The sequence below is a fragment of the Mesoplodon densirostris genome, chromosome 7 (genome assembly GCF_025265405.1).
Source record: "Mesoplodon densirostris isolate mMesDen1 chromosome 7, mMesDen1 primary haplotype, whole genome shotgun sequence".
Taxonomy (NCBI): domain Eukaryota; kingdom Metazoa; phylum Chordata; class Mammalia; order Artiodactyla; family Ziphiidae; genus Mesoplodon; species Mesoplodon densirostris.
This window is the reverse complement of record NC_082667.1, coordinates 24,489,514-24,517,161: the sequence shown is the minus strand read 5'-3', so window position 1 is coordinate 24,517,161 and position 27,648 is coordinate 24,489,514. Positions and strand designations below refer to the sequence as shown.

Genomic DNA, 27,648 nt, shown 5'->3' with positions numbered 1-27,648 from the left:
TCCTTTCTGTCCCAGCTCCAAGCCTTGCACCCACTGCTCCCTTAACCTACAAGGTTCATCTTCTTCCACATCTCCTTCCTTTGGGAATTAAGCTCAACTGCTGCTTCTTCAAAGAGGACTTCCTGGACCACCCAGCTAAAATAGACCTTCACGTTTCTACAGTCACTGCCTTTTACTCGATTTTGTTTTCTTCATAACACACATCACTATCTGAAATTACCTAGCTTATTTGCTTACTCCCTTTGGTAGAGCTGGGACTTCTCTAGCTTGTACACCTAGAATGGAAACTGGCATATAACAGGTGCTCAATAAAGAGCTGTTGAATGAATGAATGAATGATGACATTTGGACAGGCCAGGGACTGGCTAAAAGACGTACACAAATTCTCTTGTTTAATCCTCACAAGAAACCTGGGAGAACGATATTCATCTCCCCAGTCCCCAGACAGGAACACTAAGGATGGGAGAAGTGAGGTGACTTCCCCACAGCTGGGTGGCCAGGAAGTCGGAAGACTGCAGACGACCGTTCTAACTGCCGAGCAGTGGTTACGACGGGACTTCGGAGTCCCGCTGTCAAAGGTTTGAGTCTCAGGCTTAGCTTCACGGGCTGCGTGGCCTTGGGAAAGTTTCTTCATCTCACAGAACCTCAGTAGACCTGAGCCAAATGGGAGTAAAACTAGCACTTACTTCATACGTTTTGTGAGACTTGAATCGGATTACTCACATGGAAAGGAGTTAACAGAAAACTCAGCAAATGTAGCTGTTGTTATTTGGTGGCAGAGCAGGGATTTGAACTTGGATCCGTCTAGCACCAAGGCTGGGTCTCTGCTAGTGCATTAAACTGTCATAGGGTTTCCTGACCCAGCCTTCTCCCACTCCATTTTGAAGCAGCAGGATTTTTCCACCACCACCCGTCCCCCAAATACAACGAATCTCTGCCCCAGCCCCCCACTTTTGGAAGAGCACGTGCCTTCTTCCTGCATACCTCACACTCCTCATCGCCCCCATCCGCCCATCTGCTGCCCGGCTATGGAAGTGATACATTGGGTGTGAGAGACAAAAAAAGAAACCTTCCTGCGCAGTCTCCGCCCCTCTGGGACTGGCAGCCTCCCAGCCACAAGGTGTTAAATCCCAGCTCCGCAGCAAACATCCTGCAGGGACCCCAAGTCGGAATCAGCAGCAGATGCCGCCAGCCTGCTTCTGGTTTCTTCCCTGGAATCGGACAGCAGTGGCGCTGCCCCCCCCACCCCCCAGGTCCACGGGGAGCTGGTGCCCCTCCCCAGGCAGGTCTTCTTGGCAAGACCGCGCAGGTCTTTGGCCAGCCCCAGGGTCTCGTGCAGGCCTCCAGAGGGCCGGGAGCCCCACCCACCCCGGGGGGCTGGCCCCGGGCCACCTGAGATGCAAGACCACTTGTTCCTGGGGCCCAGGGGCCGTCCTTCAGAAGCAGCCAGGATTCCCAGCCACATGTGATGCCTCGGGCCCTCATGATGTTTTCCTTCCCACTCCAGAGGGGAGGGCAGAGTCGGTCCCAAGAGCGGGGACAAGCTCCAAACAGCCAGCGACAAAGAGGCCACTTCTCAGAGATGGGCTCTGGGGGGAGGGTACTGGGCACCGGGAAAAGGAGAAGGTGGTCTGCTCCCCCCTCACACCAAGCGACTCCCACCTCCACGTGGGCGTCCGAGTCCAGGGGTCTGGGAGCGGGGCAGACTCACTGCACCCTCCGCCTAGGGCGGAACACTGAACACAGGTGAGCATCCCCGCCAAGGAAGTACGGCTGGCCAACCAAGCAGGTGGTCCTGAGTCTGAAAGACCAGAGAGGCAATGGCCCAGACGAAGTGCTCAGATTCCCTGACCATGTCTTGCTGCAGGGGAAGAGGGTGTGTGTGTGTGTGCGTGTGTGTGTGTGCGCACGCATGTGTGTGTGCAGGGAATTTTGCCAGCCAAGCCAGACTGTCCCCTGGGATCTCGAATCCTGGACTCATCTCCAAGGCCGCCCCCTCCCCCATCTTTCCCCATGGCTACAAACCCAGACAAGAGAGAGAGCTGGATAGACTTTGCCTCTACAGAGCTGAAAGGAAACCTTCATGAATTTCTAAACTAGAAAGAGAGCGGAAGGTTCCCAGCAAAAATGAACACCCCCAGCATTCAGACAAGTCTTGTTATCTCCAGCTGGGGGAGCAAGGAGGGAGGGTCAGGAGAGAGAGACAACATTCTTCTGAGAAGCAGTGCTTTTTTTTTTTCTTTAATCTTTCCTCTTGGATGGGGGCGGGGGAAGGACTAAAGGAAGCATTCTGCATTTGCACTTTCCTTCCTCCTTCAAATAGCACTCAGGAGACAGGACTCACAATGGTTAAAGGGGCAGCCTGGAAGCCCGACCAGGTCGTAATCTCAGTTCAGATTTTCCAAGCTGTGTGACCCGAGACAAGTTCTCTAGATTTTCCAAGCCAAGGTTCCCTCATGTGGAAACAAGCATAATAGGAATACCTACTACCATGTTGTCGTTGTTGATACGTTCTTATTTGTTTGAGGATTAAATGAGATAGATATTGTATGTAAAGCATTTAGCAAAGTGCCTGGTACACAGAAATCCTCAGTAAATGGCAACTAATACTGTCGTGTCTCGAGTCTTGTCTGGATCTGAGACACAAATTTGGTACAAGGATCACAGGTGGGGCTTCCCTGGTGGCGCAGTGGTTGAGAGTCCGCCTGCCGATGCAGGGGACACGGGCTCTTGCCCCAGTCCGGGAAGATCCTACATGCCACGGAGCAGCTGGGCCCGTGAGCCATGGCCGCTGAGCCTGCGCATCCGGAGCCTGTGCTCCGCAACAAGAGAGGCCACAACAGTGAGAGGCTCCCGTACCACAAAAAAAAAAAAAAAAAAAGAATCACAGGTGACAGCCCAGGTTCTGACCCGCCGCTCCTAGGAGCCTCAGGGCTCCTAGGAGCCTCTTTACATCATCGGCTGAAGCCCTAAGGCCTGTAGGCCCAGGATCTCCGACAGTGATGGCAGAACCAAAGCCCGGATGAGGACATGGGAAGGACCAGGAGTCGGAAGGAAGCTCACACCTTCCATGTGATTTGGTTCATCCTAGCCTGGCCTGCTAGGCCCTCAGACAGGCACTCGGAGTGAGGACCTCACGGGCCTCTCACATCAAGAGGCGGTTTCGTATAGAGGATGAGAGACTGGGCCCTGGGGCCCAGCCTCTGAACGGGCTGGCATCTTGGCTTTGCCACTTACCAGCTGCATGACAGCAAGCAGGAAAGTTACTCAGCCCCTCTGTGCCTCAATGCCCTCACCTATAAAAGGCTGTGAGGAGGGTTCATGAGTTTGTACATGAAGGTACTTAGAACAATACCTGGTTCTAAGTAAGTGCTAAGTGATGGCTTTTGTCAGGGGCTCAGGTCTTCATTAGATGTCCAGGAATGACTTCAAGGGTCATCCTGTGAATTGGCCTATAATCCCAACCAATCTGACACTTTATAATGGTGGTTTAAATGTTTGTCTCCTCCATGACACAGTTCTGTGAGAGCAGGGACCTTGTCTGTCTTGCTCACACCTTTCTATGCATCGAGTAGGTGCTTAATTAATTGTTAACTGAGTGAATGACTATGCCAGATTAAATCGAACATCTTCCTGCCCAATCAAACCATTTTTGAAGCCCCTCCCCCCATACCAATGGTCCTGAGAAGATAACCTCCTCATGGCCAGTGTATATTCTCTTGTCCCTTGGGAAGTTCTGTTTTATTATTCTTCCTCTCTGGCCCTACATTGACTTCCTTCCCAACAAAGAAAAAGCAAAAGAGCTCCCTTCAAGAAGGCTCTGGTTTAGTAAAAATACCGATAGCAACTACCATTTATTGAGCACTTACTATATACCAGACTCTATGTTAAGGAATTTTATAGACAGCACTTCAGTTAACCCTCACAAAAATCCTCTGAGGGGGCACTATTGTTTTCCCCATTTTGTAAATGAGGAAACTGAGATTTACAAAGATTGGGTAACTTTGCCCAAAGTCACGGAGGAAGAAGTCACAGGAGAGATTAAAATCCAGGTCCTAATGGGTTCCAAGCCCAGCTGTTAACTACCACATAATACCATCCCCAATTTGTTCCTAGTTGGGCATTGTTCCTTTCCTGGAAGTGTCAGGACACAAAAGCCCAGAGGAAGATGAGCCAGTTTTCAGTAACTCCACCCAGGTGACTCTATGCTCTCCCAGGAAGACGGCTCCTTAAATCAGTAACTCAGTCACACACAGATTTGTGAGCCTTTTCTCTCCCTCCCCCTCTCCCTCCCGCTCTCCCCGCTTCCTTCTTTCCTTCCCTCCTTTCCTCCCTCCCTCTCTCCCTCTCCCTCCTTCTCTCTTCCCTTCCTGTCTCCCTCTCTCCCTCTCTCTCTCTTTCTCATTTGCTCTTGATCATTCCTGGTTATGGCTCAAGGACCAGCCTGATATTCCAGCCCCACAAACATTTTTGGTCGCGGCTGATGGCCAGTTCCTCTCCTCCTCTGCTTCTATCTATAATATAACTAAGAAAAGAAAAAGGTGTTAAGGGCCTATAATCTCTCCCCATAAATCTTCTCTCCTCTAGGTTGCTTTCCTAACCTTCTTACCTCCCCTAGAGCCCTTGGGGCCCGAAGGGTTGGCATCACTTCAGTGCTACCTAGAAGCATGGCATCCGGGTGGCTCTCAGGCCCTCTCACGCTCATCTCATTTGGTGGCTTAGGAACTTGGTCTGAAGGCCAAGTTAAATAAACTTCACTCTGGAAGTCAGCAGAGTGGTTCCACTTAAGAACTCAACTTTCCTGTTTAAGAAGCTTTGAAAGGAAGCCTTGATTTTGACTTTAGAGATCAGTGTCTCTCATGGCCAGCACCAGATCACAGTTCCTAAATACCATTCCCCACAAAAGGAACCAGGATTCATGGAGACATGGCTGGTTCCAGGACCTGTATGTAAACAGTCAAGGTGAACTTGAAACATGTTGGGAGAGGGTGGGGGGTTACGGTGGCCAAGAAGCAAGGAAGTGCTCAGAGAATGATGTGATGAAGTGGGCTTAAAGGGTCTTCAGTGGCCAATTCTGGGACAATTTGAGCATTAAAAAATGATGGTAGCGCTATGAAACGTGGAAAGAATCCATAGTGCAGAAGAAGAGAGAGCAGGCCAAAATGTGGGAAAATTATAATAATGGGTAAATCCAGGTAAAGGATGAATGAAGTATTCTTTCAACTTTCTGTGTATTTAAAACTTTTCAAAATAGAAAGTTGGAGAAAGGAGGAATCAGCTTCTTAGCCTGAATATTCTGAGATTACTAAACCAACATTTCCTGGCCAGGAAGATGTGAAGCAAGTTGTCTCCTGGGCTCAGTGACCTCCAGCCCTTCTCCAATTCTCTTGGTTAATGGAACTTGTCAATGGTTATGAATCAATCAATCACCTAATGGATTTTAAGACTCTAAGTAGTTAGGTTAATACCAACTGCGACAAGCATTGTCAAGGACAGTGAGCAAATAAAGGTGCTACCACGACTGCTCAGTACTGAATGCTCTATAACTCAAATATAAATGACGCGGATACTTTCTGGCATTTGCACTCCTCTTTCCTTCTAAGGTTCTATACGGAGCTCAGGAAAAAATGCCAGGGCTCTACAATGGTGCTCAGCAGGAAGCCTTCCTCCTCCAGGATTAAAGGGCCTGAAAGGATCGCTTGGGCGCCATCTACTGGGTAAATGCTTGCACTGCCACCTGGCTCCCGCACTGTGCCCGAGCTGTGCACAGACCACCCAAGTGCTCAGCTGACCCTTAACAGAGGCAGGCAGCATGGTGCCCAGCACTGAGCAGGCATTCAACAAATACTGAAATGAATTACTTCCTCTTATGAATTCCCTTCACATTTATTTAGTGCCAGTATGAGCTGCAGGTGATAAGAACCTAATAACATCATAGTGATGTCTTCTTAGGGTCAAGCCCTGTTTCCACGAATGTACTGTAAACTCACGGAGGGTTCATTGTATTGCCTGGTGACCAGCCCAGCGATCCATAAGAAATGCTTCCTTCGTGTATGTGGCTGTGTTCAGATAATATCCATAACTGGGTGGAATGAGGACAGTGATCAGGTAACATACACTGTATGGAATGAGGCTTTCAGAACAAACATCACGGAATTGAACAAGCATAACTGAACCAACAAAGAATGAGATAGGAGTATGACCATTACTTTGTTTGTTTCATAGCATTGACCACACTCTTATTTTGTTTTGGTTTTTGTTTTGGTTTGTTTTGTTTTTTGGTCTCTCCTCTCTAATTTTCAAGCTCTAAGATGGCAGTGACTACATCTGTCTTGCTCATCATTGCACCTGGAAGCATCCATTCAAGAAATATTTTTTGAATGGTTATGGGTAGATTTATTCATTAAACTTTTTTTTAATGAATGGGGGCATGTGTGCTCTGCTTTGCCTGCCTAGTGGTGATGACCAGTTGCCCTGAGCCAGTTCTGCTGTCCTTGAGAAGGCTTTGATCCTACACATGGCCACCATCACTAATCCAACCAATCAGACTCCATACACAGTCAGCTCTTACACTGAGGCTAAACCCAGGACTCAACCAATAGGTACCATTTGGAAAGACACACCTACAGGATTTCTTGGGGCAAATGCAGTCCTTCTGTCTTTGACCTCCCGCATGCAAATATTCTTCCCCTTCTCTGCCTTGTCCGCTAAACAAACCCACTTACTCACACAGAGTGTTTAAAGTATTGTTTAGGGAATATTTGTACCCTTCCCCTTGGGATGGAATATACTCTCATACTTGACTGATTTGGGGATTAGCCATGTGACTTCCCTGGAATATGAGTGAACGTGATGTGAGCAGAGGCCTTAAATTTGGCTGTGTGTTTGGCTTGGCCTCTTGTGCTTCTGTGACCCACTCTGAGAAGACCACACCCCAAAGTTGTCCCTTTGGTCTGAGCCCTGAACCCTAGAGTTCAACCCAGGCCAACCCAGCTGAAACCAGTTAAACCCCAGCCAACTCACAGACCCAGGATAGAGAAAAATACACATCTGTCCTTTTGAGGTTGTTTGTTACACAGCAAAAACTGACTAATCTATATGAACACGTTATCACCACCACCCCTGAAAGCTTCAACTTAGAAATTCTGTTCTCTGACCACAATACCTCTTCCATCTACATGTTCCATTGCTTTATTATCACTAAGCCTGCTTTTCCATCTCATTGAGACCTCCAGTCCCTAGTCTCTTTACCCGGTTCTTTTTGGTTTCATGTCCTACCCAACCCAGACCCCTGGACAATCATGTCTCAGCCAACTCTTGGATAAACCAAGTGACTGCTTTTATTCATCTCTGCTACCATGCTGCTAGAGAGCATCATCCACCTGTCCTGGCTGCATCACCTACACAGGAGTTCCAGCTTCAACTGGGTCCTCAGCCTTGCTTGGACATGCTTTAAATTGTCACTAGCTGGTGCATTTCCTCATTCATCACGTGGCTGTCCCAAAACTTTGGTACTCTCAAGCCTCAGCTTCCCTTCTACTCTGCTATCATTAGAGACTTCATATCCTGCTTTGCAGAGAAAACAGAGCTATTAGGAAGAACTCACCACTGGGAGGTAGGTGAGTACTGTGGTTGAGAATAAGGGGTCTGAAATCACATAGACTTAGGTATCTTCCTCACCCTTTGCCCTAGACTCTTGCATTTTGCGACAGGTTTGATCAAGCGAAGAACACCAATAGCACTCCATCCTCTATTTCTGCAGACTGGAAATATCGTTCATAAGAGTAAAATTACTTAGACTCTTAGACCATCCTGACTGCTCCTGATTCAAATAGGAAACATGTAAAATAGGCTTAACGAAATAATGACAATTTGTACATTGCTCCAGATCCTGACTCTCAGTTGCTGCAGAGGGGAATCTTAAACTGAGACAGGTTAGATTTCCACTCCATTTTCAAAGGATTATTGACCCAGAGGGGGACACTAATAAAGATTTAGTAATTCTTGGAGATCAAGCAGAACCCAGAAATAATCCCTTTCCTGGGACAAGTGGCATGCTGACAATTTGATGTGGGTTCTAGGAATTTAACTCAGGATTCAAGAAGGTTTCCATAGAAATTCATATGTTAAATGCACTACAGACTTAGCATTTTTGAAGCCTTATTTACTGCTTGCTGACCAATGACAACATGCAGTTCCTTCTCAGTGGACATGAGGCATGCTCTGTGCAGAATGCATTGACTTCATTTACGAGAGAGGGGAAGATTTAAGAACAGACAGAAACCTCCTGTGGTCAATTCCAAACAGAAGTCCACAATCCACACCTAACAGATGGAAACACATCTTTGTGTTTTACAGTCTTACCTAGAAAGCCCTCTGGCCACAAACTTTCCAGAACTCAGAGTCCAATAAGATAAACCTTAGTCCATGGCAAAGCTGAGACTTGAAAGGAGCACACACTAGAGATGGAGCTATGTCAGGGTCTACTCACGCATGCAGTCTCCTCCGTACCAGCCTGCGTGGCACTCTGCACAGTAGATGCCCTTCACGTAGAAGTCGTCCAGAGTCCCCCCCCACGAGCCGTTTCGGCACGTCTTGCAGTTTTCAAAGATGGTACAACCTGAAAATTTTCCAAGCAGAAGGGTGTTAGATTAAGCACATGCAGGTTCTAATCGGCTGCACGAGAGAGAAACTATGGACCTTCCCAGGACCTTGTCTCAACTGAGGGCATCTGGACCTAGAAAGGTGCCAAAGCCCTTAGGAAAAAATGCTCATTCCTAGGAAGACGCTAGAGGCACCAGAATTCAGACTGAGAAGTTTAGGAGGGTGGTTTGAACCATCTTCATAGTTAGTGGCTGATGGCTTTTTTTTTTTAATTCCATTTCTGGTCATAATTATGAACTTTAAGTTTCAATAAAACACAATGCTATTTAAAATTATTTTGTAATCACTATGTTTTATAAAGCAAATAACATTGATGAAAATACCTCCAAATTTAAGATTAATTGACAGCAAATGCCTATTACTATATGAAAACCAAATCTAAATTACACTGTTGTTTGTACTGAAGGAAAACCCTCTTGCTGGTTGTAAATGTTTCACGTTTTACAAGGGTGCTATATCTCACATAACATCAGTAACCTGAAAAGTATATCAAAAGTAACCTGAAAAGACATCAAAAATATTTAGTAATAAGCTTCCAGACTGATTGCACATTTTTGTTCTAACGCATTCGTTTTTAAAAAGTCTACATGGAGATAATTCACATACCATAAAATTCCCTCTTTTAAAGTGTACAATTCAGTGGGTTCTAGCATACCCCAGAGTTGCATAACCATCACTATCATCTAACTTCAGAACATTTCATCACCTTCCCCACAAAAGACCCCATACTCAATAGCAGTCACGCCCCATTCGCCAGTTCCCACCCCCGGCCCGAATCCCTGGTAACCAGTAATCTACCAGTCATCTCATATGAATGGAATCATACAATATATGGCCTTTTGTGTCTGGCTTGTTTCATTTGTGGCTGATGTTTTAATGCAAAATGAAATAACCTGTAGTAAAAGGTAGAATCCATCAATACAGGGTATTTTTTCTCTTTATAAAAATATTACATGTTTATTATGGAATATTTAGAAAATTCAGACAAGCAAAAAGAATTCAATTAAAAACACCAAAAATTCCATCGCCCAGAGAAAATGATCAGTAATTCTCTCTCTATATATGAACACATTTTTTAAAAATTAGGCTTATACTATATACTGTACATTCTGTTTTCAATAACTTACCTTTTTATTTAATAATAGATAGTAACCATCTTCCCATTCCATTAAATATTCTTCTATGGCATATTCTTTTTTTTTTTTTTCCCGGTACGTGGGGCTCTCACTGTGTGGCCTCTCCCGTTGCGGAGCACAGGCTCCGGATGCGCAGGCTCAGCGGCCATGGCTCATGGGCCCAGCCGCTCCGCGGCATGTGGGATCTTCCCGGACCGGGGCATGAACCCGTGTCCCCTGCATCGGCAGGCGGACTCTCAACCACTGCGCCACCAGGGAAGCCCTATGGCATATTCTTCTATAACCAGAGTGTGCCATCAGAAACAACCTTAATGCCTAATAATGGGCTCACCCTGGAAGGTGTCAGGCTCCCCCCGACCAGCAGTCCACACCAGAGAGGGTTGAGCAGACCCTAGTCAAAGGTTATTTTTTTTTTTTTTTCTTTTTAATTTTTTTTTTATTAGTTTCTGCTTTATAACAAAGTGAATCAGTCATACATATACATCTGTTCCCACATCCCCTCCCTCATGCATCTCCCTCCCTCCCACCCTCCCTATCCCTCCCCTCCAGGCAGTCACAAAGCACCGAGCTGATCTCCCTGTGCTCTGCGGCTGCTTCCCACTGTCTATCTAGCCTACGTTTGGTAGTGTATATATGTCCATGCCTCTCTTTCGCTTTGTCACAGCTTACCCTTCCCCCTCCCCATATCCTCAAGTCCATTCTCAAGTAGGTCTGTGTCTTTATTCCCGTTTTACCCCTAGGTTCTTCATGACATTTTTTTTTCTTATATTCCATATATATGTGTTAGCATACGGTATTTGTCTTTCTCTTTCTGACTTACTTCACTCTGTATGACAGACTCTAGGTCTATCCACCTCATTACAAATAGCTCAGTTTCGTTTCTTTTTATGGCTGAGTAATATTCCATTGTATATATGTGCCACATCTTCTTTATCCATTCATCCGATGATGGACACTTAGGTTGTTTCCAGCTCCGGGCTATTGTGAATAGAGCTGCAATGAACATTTTGGTACATGTCTCTTTTTGAATTATGGTTTTCTCAGGGTATATGCCTAGTAGTGGGATTGCTGGATCATATGGTAGTTCTATTTTTAGTTTTTTAAGGAACCTCCATACTGTTCTCCATAGTGGCTGTACCAATTCACATTCCCACCAGCAGTGCAAGAGTGTTCCCGTTTCTCCACACCCTCTCCAGCATTTATTGTTTCTAGATTTCTTGATGATGGCCATTCTGACTGGTGTGAGATGATATCTCATTGTAGTTTTGATTTGCATTTCTCTAATGATTAATGATGTTGAGCATTCTTTCATGTGTTTGTTGGCAGTCTGTATATCTTCTTTGGAGAAATGCCTATTTAAGTCTTCTGCCCATTTTTGGATTGGGTTGTTTGTTTTTTTGCTATTGAGCTGCATGAGCTGTTTATAAATTTTGGAGATTAATCCTTTGTCAGTTGCTTCATTTGCAAATATTTTCTCCCATTCTGAGGGTTGTCTTTTGGTCTTGTTTATGGTTTCCTTTGCTGTGCAAAAGCTTTTCAGTTTCATTAGGTCCCATTTGTTTATCTTTGTTTTTATTTCCATTTCTCTAGGAGGTGGGTCCAAAAGGATCTTGCTGTGATTTATGTCATAGAGTGTTCTACCTATGTTTTCCTCTAAGAGTTTGATAGTTTCTGGCCTTACATTTAAGTCTTTAATCCATTTTGAGCTTATTTTTGTGTATGGTGTTAGGGAATGATCTAATCTCATACTTTTACATGTCCCTGTCCAGTTTTCCCAGCACCACTTATTGAAGAGGCTGTCCTTTCTCCACTGTACATTCCTGCCTCCTTTATCAAAGATAAGTTGGCCATATGTGCGTGGGTTTATCTCTGGGCTTTCTATCCTGATCCACTGATCTATCTTTCTGTTTTTATGCCAGTACCACACTGTCTTAATTACTGTAGCTTTGTAGTATAGTCTGAAGTTAGGGAGCCTGATTCCTCCAGCTCCTTTTTTCGTTCTCAAGATTGCTTTGGCTATTCGGGGTCTTTTGTTTTTCCAAACAAATTTTGAAATTTTTTGTTCTAGTTCTGTGAAAAATGCCAGTGGTAGTTTGATAGGGATTGCATTGAATCTGTAGATTGCTTTGGGTAGTAGAGTCATTTTCACAATATTGATTCTTCCAATCCAGGAGCATGGTATATCTCTCCATCTGTTTGTATCATCTTTAATTTCTTTCATCAGTGTCTTATAATTTTCTGCATACAGGTCTTTTGTCTCCTTAGGTAGGTTTATTCCTAGATATTTTATTCTTTTTGTTGCAATGGTAAATGGGAGTGTTTTCTTGATTTCATTTTCAGATTTTTCATCATTAGTGTACAGGAATGCCAGAGATTTCTGTACATTAATTTTGTAACCTGCTACTTTACCAAATTCATTGATTAGCTCTAGTAGTTTTTCGGTAGCATCTTTAGGATTCTCTATGTATAGTATCATGTCATCTGCAAACAATGACAGCTTTACTTCTTCTTTTCCGATTTGGATTCCTTTTATTTCCTTTTCTTCTCTGATTGCTGTGGCTAAAACTTCCAAAACTAGGTTGAATAAGAGTGGTGAGAGTGGGCAACCTTGTCTTGTTCCTGATCTTAGTGGAAATGGTTTCAGTTTTTCACCATTGAGGACAATGTTGGCTGTGGGTTTGTCATATATGGCCTTTATTATGTTGAGGAAAGTTCCCTCTATGCCTACTTTCTGCAGGGTTTTTATCATAAATGGGTGTTGAATTTTGTCGAAAGCTTTCTCTGCATCTATTGAGATGATCATATGGTTTTTCTCCTTCAACTTGTTAATATGGTGTATCACATTGATTGATTTGCGTATATTGAAGAATCCTTGCATTCCTGGGATAAACCCCACTTGATCATGGTGTATGATCCTTTTAATGTGCTGTTGGATTCTGTTTGCTAGTATTTTGTTGAGGATTTTTGCATCTATGTTCATCAGTGATATTGGCCTGTAGTTTTCTTTCTTTGTGACATCCTTGCCTGGTTTTGGTATCAAGGTGATGGTGGCCTCGTAGAATGAGTTTGGGAGTGTTCCTTCCTCTGAAATTGTTTGGAAGAGTTTGAGAAGGATGGGTGTTAGCTCTTCTCTAAATGTTTGATAGAATTCGCCTGTGAAGCCATCTGGTCCTGGGCTTTTGTTTGATGGAAGATTTTTAATCACAGTTTCAATTTCAGTGCTTGTGATTGGTCTATTCATATTTTCTATTTCTTCCTGAGTCAGTCTTGGCAGGTTGTGCATTTCTAAGAATTTGTCCATTTCTTCCAGGTTGTCCATTTTATTGGCATAGAGTTGCTTGTAGTAATCTCTCATGATCTTTTGTATTTCTGCAGTGTCAGTTGTTACTTCTCCTTTTTCATTTCTAATTCTATTGATTTGAGTCTTCTCCCTTCTTTTCTTGATGAGTCTGGCTAATGGTTTGTCAATTTTGTTTATCTTCTCAAAGAACCAGCTTTTAGTTTGGTTGATCTTTGCTATCGTTTCCTTCATTTCTTTTTCATTTATTTCTGATCTGATCTTTATGATTTCTTTCCTTCTGCTAGCTTTGGGGGTTTTTTGTTCTTCTTTCTTTAATTGCTTTAGGTGCAGGGTCAGGTTGTTTACTCGAAATGTTTCCTGTTTCTTAAGGTGGGATTGTATTGCTATAAACTTCCCCCTTAGAACTGCTTTTGCTGCATCCCATAGGTTTTGGGTTGTCGTGTCTCCATTGTCATTTGTTTCTAGGTATTTTTTAATTTCCTCTCTGATTTCTTCAGTGATCACTTCGTTATTGAGTAGTGTATTGTTTAGCCTCCATGTGTTTGTATTTTTTACAGATCTTTTCCTGTAATTGATGTCTAGTCTCATAGCATTGTGGTCGGAAAAGATACTTGATACAATTTCAATTTTCTTAAATTTACCAAGGCTTGATTTGTGACCCAAGATATGATCTATCCTGGAGAATGTTCCATGAGCACTTGAGAAAAATGTGTATTCTGTTGTTTTTGGATGAAATGTCCTATAAATATCAACTAAGTCCATCTTGTTTAATGTATCATTTAAAGCTTGTGTTTCCTTATTTATTTTCATTTTGGACGATCTGTCCATTGGTGAAAGTGGGGTGTTAAAGTCCCCTACTATGATTGTGTTACTGTCGATTTCCCCTTTTATGGCTGTTAGTATTTGCCTTATGTATTGAGGTGCTCCTATGTTGGGTGCATAAATATTTACAATTGTTATATCTTCTTCTTGGATCGATCCCTTGATCATTATGTAGTGTTCTTCTTTGTCTCTTCTAATAGTCTTTATTTTAAAGTCTATTTTGTCTGATATAAGAATTGCTACTCCAGCTTTCTTTTGATTTCCATTTGCATGGAATATCTTTTTCCATCCCCTTACTTTCAATCTGTATGTGTCTTTAGGTCTGAAGTGGGTCTCTTGTAGACAGCATATATATGGGTCTTGTTTTTGTATCCATTCAGCCACTCTGTGTCTTTTGGTGGGAGCATTTAGTCCATTTACATTTAAGGTAATTATTGATATGTATGTTCCTATTCCCATTTCCTTAATTGCTTTGGGTTCGTTATTGTAGGTATATTTCTTCTGTTGTGTTTCTTGCCTAGAGAAGTTCCTTTAGCATTTGTTGTAAAGCTGGTTTGGTGGTGCTGAACTCTCTCAGCTTTTGCTTGTCTGTAAAGGTTTTAATTTCTCCATCAAATCTGAATGAGATCCTTGCTGGGTAGAGTAATCTTGGCTGCAGGTTTCTCTCCTTCATCACTTTAATTATGTCCTGCCACTCCCTTCTGGCTTGTAGAGTTTCTGCTGAGAGATCAGCTGTTAACCTGATGGGGATTCCCTTGTGTGTTATTTGTTGTTTTTCCCTTGCTGCTTTTAATATGATTTCTTTGTGTTTAATTTTTGACAGTTTGATTAATATGTGTCTTGGTGTATTTCTCCTTGGATTTATTCTGTATGGGACTCTCTGTGCCTCCTGGACTTGATTAACTATTTCCTTTCCCATATTGGGGAAGTTTTCAACTATAATCTCTTCAAATATTTTCTCAGTCCCTTTCTTTTTCTCTTCTTCTTCTGGAACCCCTATAATTCGAATGTTGGTGCGTTTAATGTTGTCCCAGAGGTCTCTGAGACTGTCCTCTGTTCTTTTCAATCTTTTTTCTTTATTTTGCTCTGCATCAGTTATTTCCACTATTTTATCTTCCACCTCACTTATCCGTTCTTCTGCCTCAGTTATTCTGCTATTGATCCCATCTAGAGTATTTTTTATTTCATGTATTGTGTTTTTAATCGATGCTTGATTCATCTTTAGTTCTTCTAGGTCCTTGTTAACTGTTTCTTGCATTTTGTCTATTCTATTTCCAAGATTTTGGATCATCTTTACCATCATTATTCTGAATTCTTTTTCAGGTAGACTGCCTATTACCTCTTCATTTGTTAGGTCTGGTAGGTTTTTATCTTGCTCCTTCACCTGCTGTGTGTTTTTCTGTCTTCTCATTTTGCTTATGTTACTGTGTTTGGGGTCTCCTTTTTGCAGGCTGCAGATTCGTAGTTCCCGTTGTTTTTCGTGTCTGACCCCAGTGGCTAAGGTTGTTTCAGTAGGTTGTATAGGCTTCCTGGTGGGGGGGACTAATGCCTGCGTTCTGGTGGTTGAGGCTCGATCTTGTCTTTCTGGTGGACAGGTCCACGTCTGGTGGTGTGTTTTGGGGTGCCTATGGCCTTATTATGTTTTTAGGTAGCTTCTCTGCTAATGGGTGGGGTTGTGTTCCTGCCTTGCTAGTTGCTTGGCATAGGGTGACCAGCACTGTAGCTTGCTGGTCGTTGACTGAAGCTGGGTGCTGGTGTTGGGATGGAGATCTCTGGGAGATTTTCGCTGCTTGATATTATGTGGAGCTGGGAGGTCTCTTGTGGACCCGTGTCCTGAAGTTGGCTCTCCCACTTCAGAGGCACAGCACTGGCTCCTGGCTGCAGCACCAAGAGCCTTTCATCCACCCAGCTCAGAATAACAGGGAGAAAAAGCAGAAAGAAAGAATTAGTAGAAGAGAGAAAGAGAGAGGGAAAGAAAGGAAGAAGGGAAGAAAGGAAGGAAGGAAGGAAGGAAGAAAGAAAGGAGGGAGGGAGTGAGGAAGGATGGAAAGAAAGAAGGAAAGAAAGGAGGGAGGGAGGGGGCAATGAAAGCAAAAGGAAGAGTGAATGGAAGAAGGGAGGGAGGGAGGGAGGAAGGGAAGAAAGAAAGAAAGACAGGAGGGAGGGAGGGAGGAAGGAAAGAAAAAAAGTGGAAAGAAGAAGGGTGGGAGGGAGGGAGGAAAGAAAAAGAAAGAAGGAAAGGAAGAGCGGAGGGAGGGAGGGAGGAAGGGAAGGTAGGAAAAAAAGAAAGAGCAGGTAAAGTAAAATAGAATAAAGTATGAAATATAGTAGCGTTATTAAAATTAGAAAGTAATTATTGAAAAAAAAAAAAAAAACGGACCGATAGAACCCTGGGACATATGGTGGAAGCAAAGCTATACAGAGAGAATCTTACACAGAAGATTACACATACACATTCACAAAAAGAGAGCAGGGGGAAAAATCAAAAATCTTGCTCTCCAAGCCCACCTCCTCAATTTGGGATAATTCGTTGTAAAAAGAGGAAAAGGGCAAGAAGTCTGAAATCTTGCTCTCTAAGTCCACCTCCTTACTTTGGAATAATTCGTTGTAAAAAGAGGAAAAGGGGGGAAAGTCTTAAATCTTGTCCTCAAAGTCCACTTCCTCAATTTGGGATGATTCGCTGTCCATTCATGCACTCCACAGACGCAGGGCACATCAAATGGACCGTGGAGCTTTAATCCGCTGCCTCCGAGGCTGCACAGAGAGATTTCCCTGACTCTGCTCTCACAGCTCCCGGGTCTCAGCCTTGGACCTGGCCCCGCCTCTGTGCGTAGGTCGCCAGAGGGCGTCCGTTCTTCGCTCAGACAGGACGGGTTTAAAGGAGCCGCTGATTCGGGGGCTCTGGCTCACTCATGCAGAGGGGAGGGAGGGGCGCGCAGTGTGGGGCGGGCCTGCGGCGGCAGAGGCCGGCGTGACGTTGCAGCAGCCCGTGGCGCTCCGTGCGCTTTCCCGGGAAAGCCGTCCCCGGGTCTCGGGACCCCGGCAGTGGCGGGGTGCACAGGTCCCCCGGAAGGCGGGGCGGACAGTGACCCGCGCTCGCACACAGGCCCCGCGGCTGCGGCGGCGGCGGCGGGCGGCGGCAGGCGGCGGCGGTGGCGGGCGGCGGGGGCGGCGGCGGCAGCGGGCCTCGGCGGCGGCGGCGGCGGGCGGCGGCAGGCGGCGGCGGTGGCGGGCCGCGGGGGCGGCGGCGGCGGCGGGCGGCGGCGGCGGCGGCGGCGGTGGCGGGCCGCGGGGGCGGCGGCGGCGGCGGCGGCGGGCCGCAGCGGCGGCGGCGGCGGCGGCGGGCCGCGGGGGCGGCGGCGGCGGCGGGCCGCGTCGGGCGGCGGCGGCGGCGGCGGCGGCGGCGGCGGCGGAGGGCCGCGGCGGCGGCGGGCGGCGGCGGGCGGTGGGCGGCGGCGGGCCGCGGCGGCGGCGGGCAGCGGCGGCCCACGCCCGTCTCCGAGGTCCACGCCTTACCCGCGGCTCGCGCCTGTCTCCGGCGCTTCCCTAAGCAGCCCTTTTAATGCCCTCTCCTCGCACACCAGGAAACGAAAGTGAAAGTGAAAAAAGACTCTTGCCTCTTCAGCAACTCCAGACCCTTTCCCCGGACTCCCTCCGGGCTAGCCGTGGTGCACTAACCCCTTCAGGCTCTCTTCCTGCCGCCAGCCCCAGTCCTCTCCCTGCGCTCCGACTGAAAGCCGATACCCAAGCCTCAGCTCCCAGCCCCGCCCGCCACGGCGGCCGAGCAGACAAGCCTCTCGGGCTGGTGTGTGCCTGAGGGCACCGATCCTCTGTGCCGGAATCTCTCCGCTTTGCCCTCCACACCCCTGTTGCTGTGCTCTCCTCCGCTACTCCGAAGCTTTCCCCCTCCGCCACCTGCAGTCTCCGCCCGCGAAGGGGCTTGCAGTGTGTAGAAACCTTCCCTCCTTCACGGCTCCCTCCCACTGCTGCAGGTCCCGTCCCTATCCTATTGTCTCTGTTTATTCTTTTTTTCTTTTGCCCTACCCAGGTATGTGGGGAGTTTCTTGCCTTTTAGGGGGTCTGAGGTCTTCTGTCGACGTTCAGTAGGTGTTCTGTAGGAGTTGTTCCACGTGTAGATGAATTTCTGATGTATCTGTGGGGAGGAAGGTGATCTCCGCGTCTTACTCTTCCGCCATCTTCCTCCGGCCCCCCCAAAGGTTATTTTTAAAACATGGTCTCCTGAGGGGTGGGGGACAGTGAGGAAAGGTAGAGATAATCCAATCCCACTTATTAAAACGGAGCGCTAAGTTCTGGCACCTCCATTGTCCAGCTGTGTGTCCTTGAGCAAATTGCTTAAGCTCTCTGTACCTCAATGTCCTCATCTGTAAACCCAGGGTTAAAAACTGTGCCTACCTCATAAAGTTGTTTTATAAATTAAATTCACACCTGTAAAGGGCCTGACACATAGCAAGTACCCAGAAAACATGAACTATTTTTATTATTCTGCATTCCCATACCTCCTCTTGGCTTATCCCCACCATAGCATATAGCATGCTCAATTTTAACTGCCTACTGCCTGTTTTCCTGTACAGACTGAAGTCAGGGACTACACCATGTTCAACATTATATCCCCCCCGCTTAATACAGTATCTGGCACATAATAAGTGTTCCAGAAATATTATTATTTGAGATTTGAACGAATAAATAACTGGATAGATGGATGGTTGAATGGATGAATAATCCAGGCTTCTGAGCTGTTCAAGATAACCAGCATTTCCTTGAGCTAAGAGCATACTTTTTTGCTTTTGGCTAAAATTAGGTTTTCATTGGCCTGTAGTATATACATGCAGTGTACATATGTGTGATTTCTGTAGGAGAGAGACTTGTAGCTCTCTCTCTGCACACCATCCTGACTTTGCTTCCCTCTCCCAGGGTCTCTTCCAACCAGAAAAGAATTGCTAATATGAATCATCAAATTTCATATGGCCCATAACTGGGTCCCAGTGGTCCTTTAAAAGACTGCTTTAAGAGATGGTCTTTTAAAGGCCATCTTCGCCCATGTGCCACATTCCCGTCTGATTTCCTACCTACTGTGCCACCAAGGAGGCCAATGGACTCAGAGTCTGCCCTCTACGACTCTGCCAGCTCTCAGCACAGTAACATCCGGGCCATTAGTTGCAAGCCACAAAAACCAGCCTGGTCATTAAGATGAACAAGGCTGTGTTAAAAGGACGCTAAGTAGCTCACGGTATTGCCAGAAGAGTTAGAGGACTGAGGTCCAGGCTACACAGCCTAGAAACGCACGAAAATACACAGCCACCTTCTCCACTGAGGGCCCCAGTGCCACTGGCCACTGCTGGATATCAGCACTGCCATCCCCACCACCATGCCCCTGGACATCGACCCTCATGCAGTTACTGCCATCACAAGAGAAAGAATCGTTGTCCAGCATAATGATAGAAGTGATAGACATTCTTAAACCAGGCTGAGATCCCATTTCGCACCTTCGAGACTAACAAAATTCCAAAACAACACACTCTGTCACAAGACTTCGGGAAAATGGTACTCTCAGGTACTGTGTGAATGCTGTGAATGCCAATGCATGGAGGAGAATCTGGCAAAGACTGGCACAATGACATATGCACCTCCCTTTGATGCAGCAATTCTTCTTCCGGGAATGTACCCCAAAGATATGCTGCAAAAATACTAGCTGATGTATGCCTGAGGCTATTCACTATAGTAGTATTTATAACAGCAAAAAGCTAGAAACAACCCAAATACTCATGAACTATGGTAATCCACGTGATGTAGTTATATGCAACTGTAAAAAGAAATGGAAAAAAAAAACCCAGCTTTATTACTGTCAGTGAGTGATCTCTAGCATATATTGTTAAGAGAAAAAAGCAAGGCAGTTAGCAGTGTTTATGGCATGCTGTCTTTTGTGCAAGAAGGGGAAAGATACAGAGATGCACACACATATTTTCTTGTATCATCAAATATAGAAAACATATAGAAACAATAAACCTAACTACACATCAAGTAGATGGTATAACACCACAGACAAAAGAACTACATCAATTGGCTTTAAAACATAGTATTTTGACTCTATATACTTATGAGATATATTCTAAGGTGAATGAAAATCACTATCATCAATGGTCTTATTACTAATACCAATAGTGCTGTTGTTGTTTTGTATAATTATAAGATAAAGCAAGTAAGTGATTAGGTTAATATTAACAGGAAACAGGATTTTCACCATGAGAGAAAAGACATACAAATATAAAATCAAAGAAGTTAATTAACAACCTTGGAATATTACATTTGAACTTGAGTAGCAGCAAAAATTCATTTTAAAAAATACATGTTTCCCAGCTCCATCCACTTAAGAAAATATACAAACAAAACCTTGTAACAATGACAGTCCAATAGCAAGGAACACCTCAGGTGACCAGATCGTGATCTCAGACCAAAGTTCTTTTGAGAAGTGGCTGATTCCAGATCTGGGGCAGAAAATATATAAGAAGAGGCTAAAATATCTTGTCATGTGAGAAATCAAGAAGTCTTCAAAAACAGTGTGGTCATGTCAGAAGAACACAGAAAGACATAAAGGGGCACCCAGTGTTATGAGTTGTGTGCATTAAAATAAATAATGACTGAAATGGATTAAATCACATCAATAAATAAAAATGCCTGCGTTCATAATGACACACACACACAGAGAAACCTCTTTGATCACCAGTAGGGACTGCTAGGACACCAATTCACTACTTTTGAAAATCTTTTCTTCTAAAAAAGCCTTTCTCTAGCCTCTCCTTTCAGGGTAACCAGATGGTAGGTATGGGACAGTTCTTCACTACTCAGTTTGAAAGATCATTCCTAGCACCATTCGACGTGGTCATATTGGGTGCCTCCGTATGATGTAATAAGATGTTGGGCGCAAGCGTGGCAGATGTTGATGCCCTTCTATATGATGCAGTAGGAAGCACACAGCACTGCCTATGAAGGTCTCTTATTTATTCCACGACCTCATGCCAGCTCATTAAACCAAAGCCCCACCCTCATAACAACAGTAATCGCTAGGCTTTTGAAAATATTGAAAATTGTTCAAAGACTTCAGCATCCCTGTCAAGGACCCCTAGTCAGGAGACCCTGGCTTAGCTCTCAAAATTTCCTTAGAAAATTTGGAGGCACTACTCAACTATTTCCCTACAAAACATTCTCACCATCAGGGAATTGGAACAGTGGGTTTCTTTTCTGGATCAGATGTGCAAAGGTTATTGAGGTCACTTCTATTTTTTTTATTTTTATTTATTTATTTATTTTTTATTTTATTTTTTTTTGCGGTACGTGGGCCTCTCACTGTTGTGGCCTCTCCCTTTGTAGAGCACAGGCTCCAGACACGCAGGCTCATCAGCGGCCATGGCTCACGGGCCCAGCCGCTCCGCAGCATGTGGGATCTTCCCAGACCGGGGCATGAACTCGTGTCCCCTGCATTGGCAGGCGGACTCTCAACCACTGCGCCACCAGGGAAGCCCTGAGGTCACTTCTATTTTAAAGCTCCACATTACTCTCTTCCAAGAAGGAAGATGGTTTAGATGTAACACCTGTATACTTAAGCCCTGTTTTCTCTCCTCTTCTATAGCTTTCCTCAAAAGAGAGTTCCTGGTAATAATGAGCAACATTCTCTGTGTTTGTAAAATAAGGGGAGAGGAAGAAATGAGAGAAGTTCCCAAGGCACATATTTGACATCCTTTTAGTCTTCAGTCTGAGGAAAGTGTATTTAAAATTCTCTACCTCCTCCTTTTGATCAGGCCTGGAAGGGAAAAGGTCAGATTCCCCTGGAAAAAGTCAGATTTACGAGGCAGCAGATATGAAAGCACTAAGAAAACATTCAGTGAGTCACTAATCACGCTGGAAATACCTTAAGAGTGAAGCTCAGTGTCCACACTGCTCCAGGCAGACAGGCACTTCAGTGAAGAAGGCCAATCACTGCCCCCTCTATGGTGGGGGCCAGGGAATTGGGGGTTTGGGAGAAGGCAGGTCCAGCCTGATGTAAAGGCAAAGGAATAGGCACCATGACCTGGGAAGGTCCCATCTCACCCTAGGTTGCTCTCATATTACTGCGACCACCGCCCAAATGTCTAACTCAGGGCCGGAGCATCATCCTCGACTTCTGCTCTTCCCTTCACTTCCCCATCCTACCAATCCCAAATTGTCATCAACTCCACTCTCTAATCTCTCTCACATCCCTCCACCTCTCTCCATCCATAGGGCTTCTGTTCATCAAGGTCTCCAGTATTCCTCCCCTGCCTCCAATCGTGGCCTTCTCCCAATCCTTTCTCCATACTGCATTTGAAGAGAAAATCAGCTTTTACCTTTTTAATGAAAAGATCTCCAATGTTACCAAATATCTTCAGGATATAGCCTAAACATCACAGTACAGCCTCCAAAGCCCTTTAGCTTGGAGCCCCCTGTTCTCTCCTTCAGATTGTTCTCTCAATCTTTGGTCTATTTCTTTCCATGTTTCTCATCTCACACACACACACACACACACACACACACACACACACCCCTCCAGGCAGACGGAGCTACTTGCAATTCCCTAAACTCTATGCTTTCTCTTGCCACAGGGCCTTATCACATGCTATGCTCTATGGCCTGACCTCTCGACTGGCTTCCCTTCATGCTTTTCAGTTTGCTGCTTCCATATTCAGCACACATATCACCTCCTCTAATAAGTCATCCACCCACATCCACATCCAGGCTCCCATGGTACCCATGCTTCTCTGTCACAGCACCTGCCAGGCTGCATTATAGCCACCTGTTTACTCCTCCATCTCGCCCACTAAGCTGTAAGCTCTGGAAATGCCAGGAATGTATCTTTTTAAAAATCACTGTATTCCCACTACCTGTCATGGTATAAAGGAGCTGCTCAGTCTATTTGTTAAATGAATGACTAAGTAGATAAATCTACAGCTTTATAAGCTTAACACTGAAAAGGGTACTAACTCCTCCAATTCCTTTGCCTGTAGTTAGAGTGGGTTGAACTATGCCACTTTTAATCATCATGGCATCACAGCCTCCTGATGTCTACCTGGCAGAATTCAAGTGTTCGGCGTGCTCCTATTACTGACCTCAGAAAACATGAAGGCAACCTGAGGTCTCCCATTGCGCACTCACCTGGGTGAATCAGGCAGGAGTCACATTCATTCTCCTCGTTCCTGCAGCAAGGGATGGTATAACCCACCACTTCTTTCTTTCCAGGGCAGGCACACTTAACCTGATCGTATTCACAACACTCCCGACACATTATGTTCCACTCAGCTCCGGGGCAGCCTTCATTAATGACCATGTACTCTGAAACAGAAACCAGAAGGTGAGATGGAGGGTCTGGCAGGAACAGGTAAGACCCATAAGTACCTTACTGCCAAGAAGCAACCTTGCCCTACAAACGTGTCACCCTGCCTGAAGGATGTTCAAAACTATCCAGTGGGGCTTTCCTGGTGGCGCAGTGGTTGAGAGTCCGCCTGCCGATGCAGGGGACACGGGTTCGTGCCCCGGTCTGGGAAGATCCCACATGCTGCAGAGCGGCTGGGCCCGTGAGCCATGGCCGCTGAGCCTGCGTGTCCGGAGCCTGTGCTCCGCAACGGGAGAGGCCACAACAGTGAGAGGTCCGTGTATGGCAAACAAACAAACAAACAAACAAACAAACATCCACTGGGGCACAGATGAAATTTGTTAAAACTGCTATTCATTTTTATTTTTTAATCAAAAAAAGAAATCATGTTTTATCAACATATAATCTAAGTGGATTGATACACATACACATAAATAACTTATAAACAAGCATACATTTCCTGAGTGTCTGTGCTCATTTCTGTTTTTGCCGGGGCACATCAGGCCAAGGCTTACAGCTACACAGGTTGTGCACTGCGCAATTCCAGAAGGAACCATTAAACTGCACAACTGTAAAGTGCAGCCCAGGCACCTGGGCCATCAAAAAAGTTTGGTGACCACTTTCTAGACTAGGTCTATCAAGTGCAAGGCTGAATGCCAAGTAGGAACCACATCATTTCCTCCAAACCTGGCTCCTCGATTTTGCAACATGCCATTTTTATGGTATCTTCAAAGCTAAAACCAACAGAAAAGACAAAAGCCATCTTAATTAGTATGTTTGGGAGAATTTCAACGTTTTACAAGAGTGAACTCATTGGCAGAACTTCATTCAGTCCCTAAAAACAACTGAGCATTCTTTCCCATGAGAAAAAAAGTATTCCTTTCTGGGTGGAATTTCTTTCTGTCTGTCTTTTTAAAAATATACCTTAGGTAATGAAAAAGAAAAATCATTTGGCAAAAACTATAAAAGGAATCAGTCGGAGGCTGCCCAGAGGAATTCAGGCTAAGAAACAGACCTAGCTTTGATTTGCTCTTCTTCCTGCCCCAACTCTCTATTCCTAAAAATTTTGCACAAAGATGACAATTGAAGCAGAAATAGGTCAGATATTTGAGGAAGAAAGTGAATCAGGCTTCCCTAAAAACCCCGGGGAGGGATCCCCAACATGCCTTGTAGGCCCATATAAACCAACCCTAATATCTGCGGTGGCTTCTAACCTCTTGAATTTCATAGTTTACTTTTCTGTTTTCCTCCCCTAAATTTGGAAGTCTGACACAGAACTGTTCATTCTCAATTTGCCAAGTAGACCAATTTAAAGAAACTCTCACCATCTTCTCTCAGCCTTCTGTCATAAGAACATTCTAGCATCATAGAAAGGAACCACTTTCATAATAAGGGACAGTTCCTTAGATTGAATACATGTAGTTTTATGAAAAAATTCCTCTTTTCTTTTCTACAAACATTGGTGGGGCAGCAAAGATCCTCCCACTGGCATTTGGGAACAACCAGCATAGACCACCATGATATTGTCACTACTGAGATTTTGTTTCCCGTTCTATTCTGTGAGCCCCTCCAGGACAGACACCAGGACTTACTTAGCTGAGCTTCTCATGTTTCTGACTTGGCTGGATGAGATGAATAACTTCTAAAATCTAGAAGAGAGGACTTCCCTGGTGGTGCACTGGTTAAGAATCCGCCTGCCAACGCAGGGGAAAATGGGTTTGATCCCTGGTCCGGGAAGATCCCACATGCTGCAGAGCGACTAAGCCCGTGTACCACAACTACTGAGCCTGCATTCTAGAGCCTGAGAGCCAGAACTACTGAGCCCACACGCCACAACTACTGAAGCACGTGCACCTAGAGCCCGCACTCCGCAACAAGAGAAGCCACTGCAATGAGAAGCCCATGCACCGCAACGAAGAGTAGCCCCCGCTCACAACAACTAGAGAAAGCCTGCACCGAGCAACAGACCCAATGCAGCCAAAAACAAATAAATAAATTTATTTTTAAAAAAATCTTGAAGAGAACTTAATGGTTAAGAGTAAAAGAAAGTAGAAGAAAACATAGGAGTAAATCTCCATGATCTTAGATTGGTTATGATCTTGGATTCTTAGATGTGACACCAAAAATGACAAAAGAAAAACAGATAAATTGGATTCATCAAAATTAAAAACTTTTGTGCAACAAAGGAAAGTGAAAGGACAACCTACGAAATGGGGGGAAATTTTGCAAATCATATGTCTGATAAGGATTTAATATCCAGAATACGTAAACGACCCCTACAACTCAACCACAAAAAGACAAACAGCCCAATTTTAAAAAGGGCAAATGACATGAACTGACACTTCTCCAAAGAAGATATACAAACGGCCAATAAACACATGAAAAGATGCTCAGCATCACAAGTCATTAGAGAATTGAAAATCAAAGCCACAACAAGACAACACCTTACACGTACTAGGATGGCTATAATCCAAAAAAGAAAAAAAAAAAGGAAAATAACAAGCATTGACAAAGACGTAGAGAAACTGGAGCCCTTGTATATTGCTCAGGGGAATGTAAAATGAGGCAGCTTCTGTAGAAACCAGTTTGACAGTTCCTTCAAAAGCTAAACATTGAATAATTTTATGACCCAGCAATTCTACTCCCAAGCATATACCCCAAAAATCAAAAACAGAAACTCAAACAGATACTTATATACCAGTGCTCACTTCAGCATTATTCACAGCAGCCAAAAGGTAGAAACAACCCAAATGTTCATCAAGAGATGAGTGAATAAGCAAAACATGGTATATGCATAAAATATTATTCTGAATGTGGAATATTATTCAGCCATGAAAAAGAACACGATGCTGATACCAATTACAATATGGATGAACCTTGCAAACATGCTAAGTAAAAGAAGCCAGATACAGAAGGACAAATATTGTGCCACTGAACTGTATACTTAAAATGACTAATGTAGAAAATTTTATGTTATTTTTATCATATTTTTTTAATATTAAAAAACTAGTGAGAGGAAAAAAAGTGTTTAAAGGCTTAAGCATTGGAGTCAGACAGACCTGGGTTTGGAATCCCACCTTTGCTACTTACTGGGTATATGACCTTGGCTAAGTTACTTTACTCACTCAGTCTCAGTTTATCATCCAATGAAATGAGTACATTTTATCTAACTCAGAAGCCAGCTGAAAGGACTAGATAAGATTATGTATATAAAGAGCTTAACACAGTGCCCAGTATATAATGAACATTCGATAACTAGTAGCTTAAGAAGAAAAACACTATTGACATCCATATTTCTCAAGGATCTAAGTTTTTGAATGTACCACATATCAACTCCTTACATAAAATGCTCATGTTGGGACTTTCCTGGTGGCGCAGTGGTTAAGAAGACTCCACGCTCCCAATGCAGGGGGCCTGGGTTCGATCCCTGGTCGGGGAATTAGATTCCACATGCACACTGCAACTAAGACTTCACATGCCACAACTAAGGAGCCAGCGAGCTGTAACTAAGGAGCCTGCGAGCTGCAACTAAGGAGCCTGCCTGACAAAACTAAGACCTGGTGCAACCAAATAAATAAAAAATAAATAAATAAATTAAATGCTTAGATTGTTTCCCCACTGCATTTGGAGCAAACCCTAAATGCTCTGCTATGGCCCCCAAGGCCTTTGAGAGCTGCTCTCTCCTGAGCCCCGCAACCTTTCCTTGGCACTCTTTCCCACCTTTTATTTCTCAAAACCATCAAGGTCTTGCTCATCCCAGGGCCTTCACATTTGCTTTCCCCACTGCCTCTGTCAAAACGTTGGGCCTTAGTGTAAATGACACGCGTTCAGAACGGTCCTCGCTGACTTTCTCATCTGAAGTTCATGCCTCTGCCCCTCCGTCCATAGTGTTCTCTATCACAGCATCCCAGTTGTTTCCTTTCATCGCCCTTACCACAATTTATAATCCCTTTCTATGTTTCCATTTACTTGCATATCATCTGTCTCCCTTACGTGACCATAAGCTGGTAGGAACAACACCTAACTTGTTCACCGCAGCTAGGGAAGGGCCTGGAATGTAAGAGGTGCTGGATAAATACTTGTTGAAAGAACCAGCCTCCACTCTAGAGCTACCCTCCCTTCAACAGTCAAATATTTCCATCCAGTGGTCCAGCTCGGAGCTGAGCCAGGAGAGCTGGCTCCGCCCCATAATTTGCTGATATCAGAACCGGGGCACTTCCCCTCCCATGGTGAAGGGTCTAGAACAGTTGGTCCAGGTTACCCAACTTGGGTCTCCATTCCTTGGCGCCAGCCCTTGCCTTATCCAGCTGTATGATTTCTCCACT

At 44.8% G+C, this 27,648-nt stretch overlaps 1 protein-coding gene across 2 annotated transcripts in view; it reads right to left on the bottom strand.

Annotated features, from left to right (window-relative positions):
- PAMR1 (peptidase domain containing associated with muscle regeneration 1) overlaps positions 1-27,648 on the bottom strand; it is a 175,566-nt gene that overhangs the window by 35,092 nt on the left and 112,826 nt on the right. For both annotated transcript variants that reach the window (XM_060104036.1, XM_060104035.1), the window contains exons 2-3: positions 23,107-23,283; positions 8,492-8,620 (exon numbers count right to left, since the gene is read on the bottom strand). In XM_060104036.1, coding sequence (XP_059960019.1) covers positions 8,492-8,620; positions 23,107-23,278 — 301 coding nt within the window. In that variant the 5' untranslated portion in view covers positions 23,279-23,283. The remainder of the gene's footprint in view (positions 1-8,491; positions 8,621-23,106; positions 23,284-27,648) is intronic.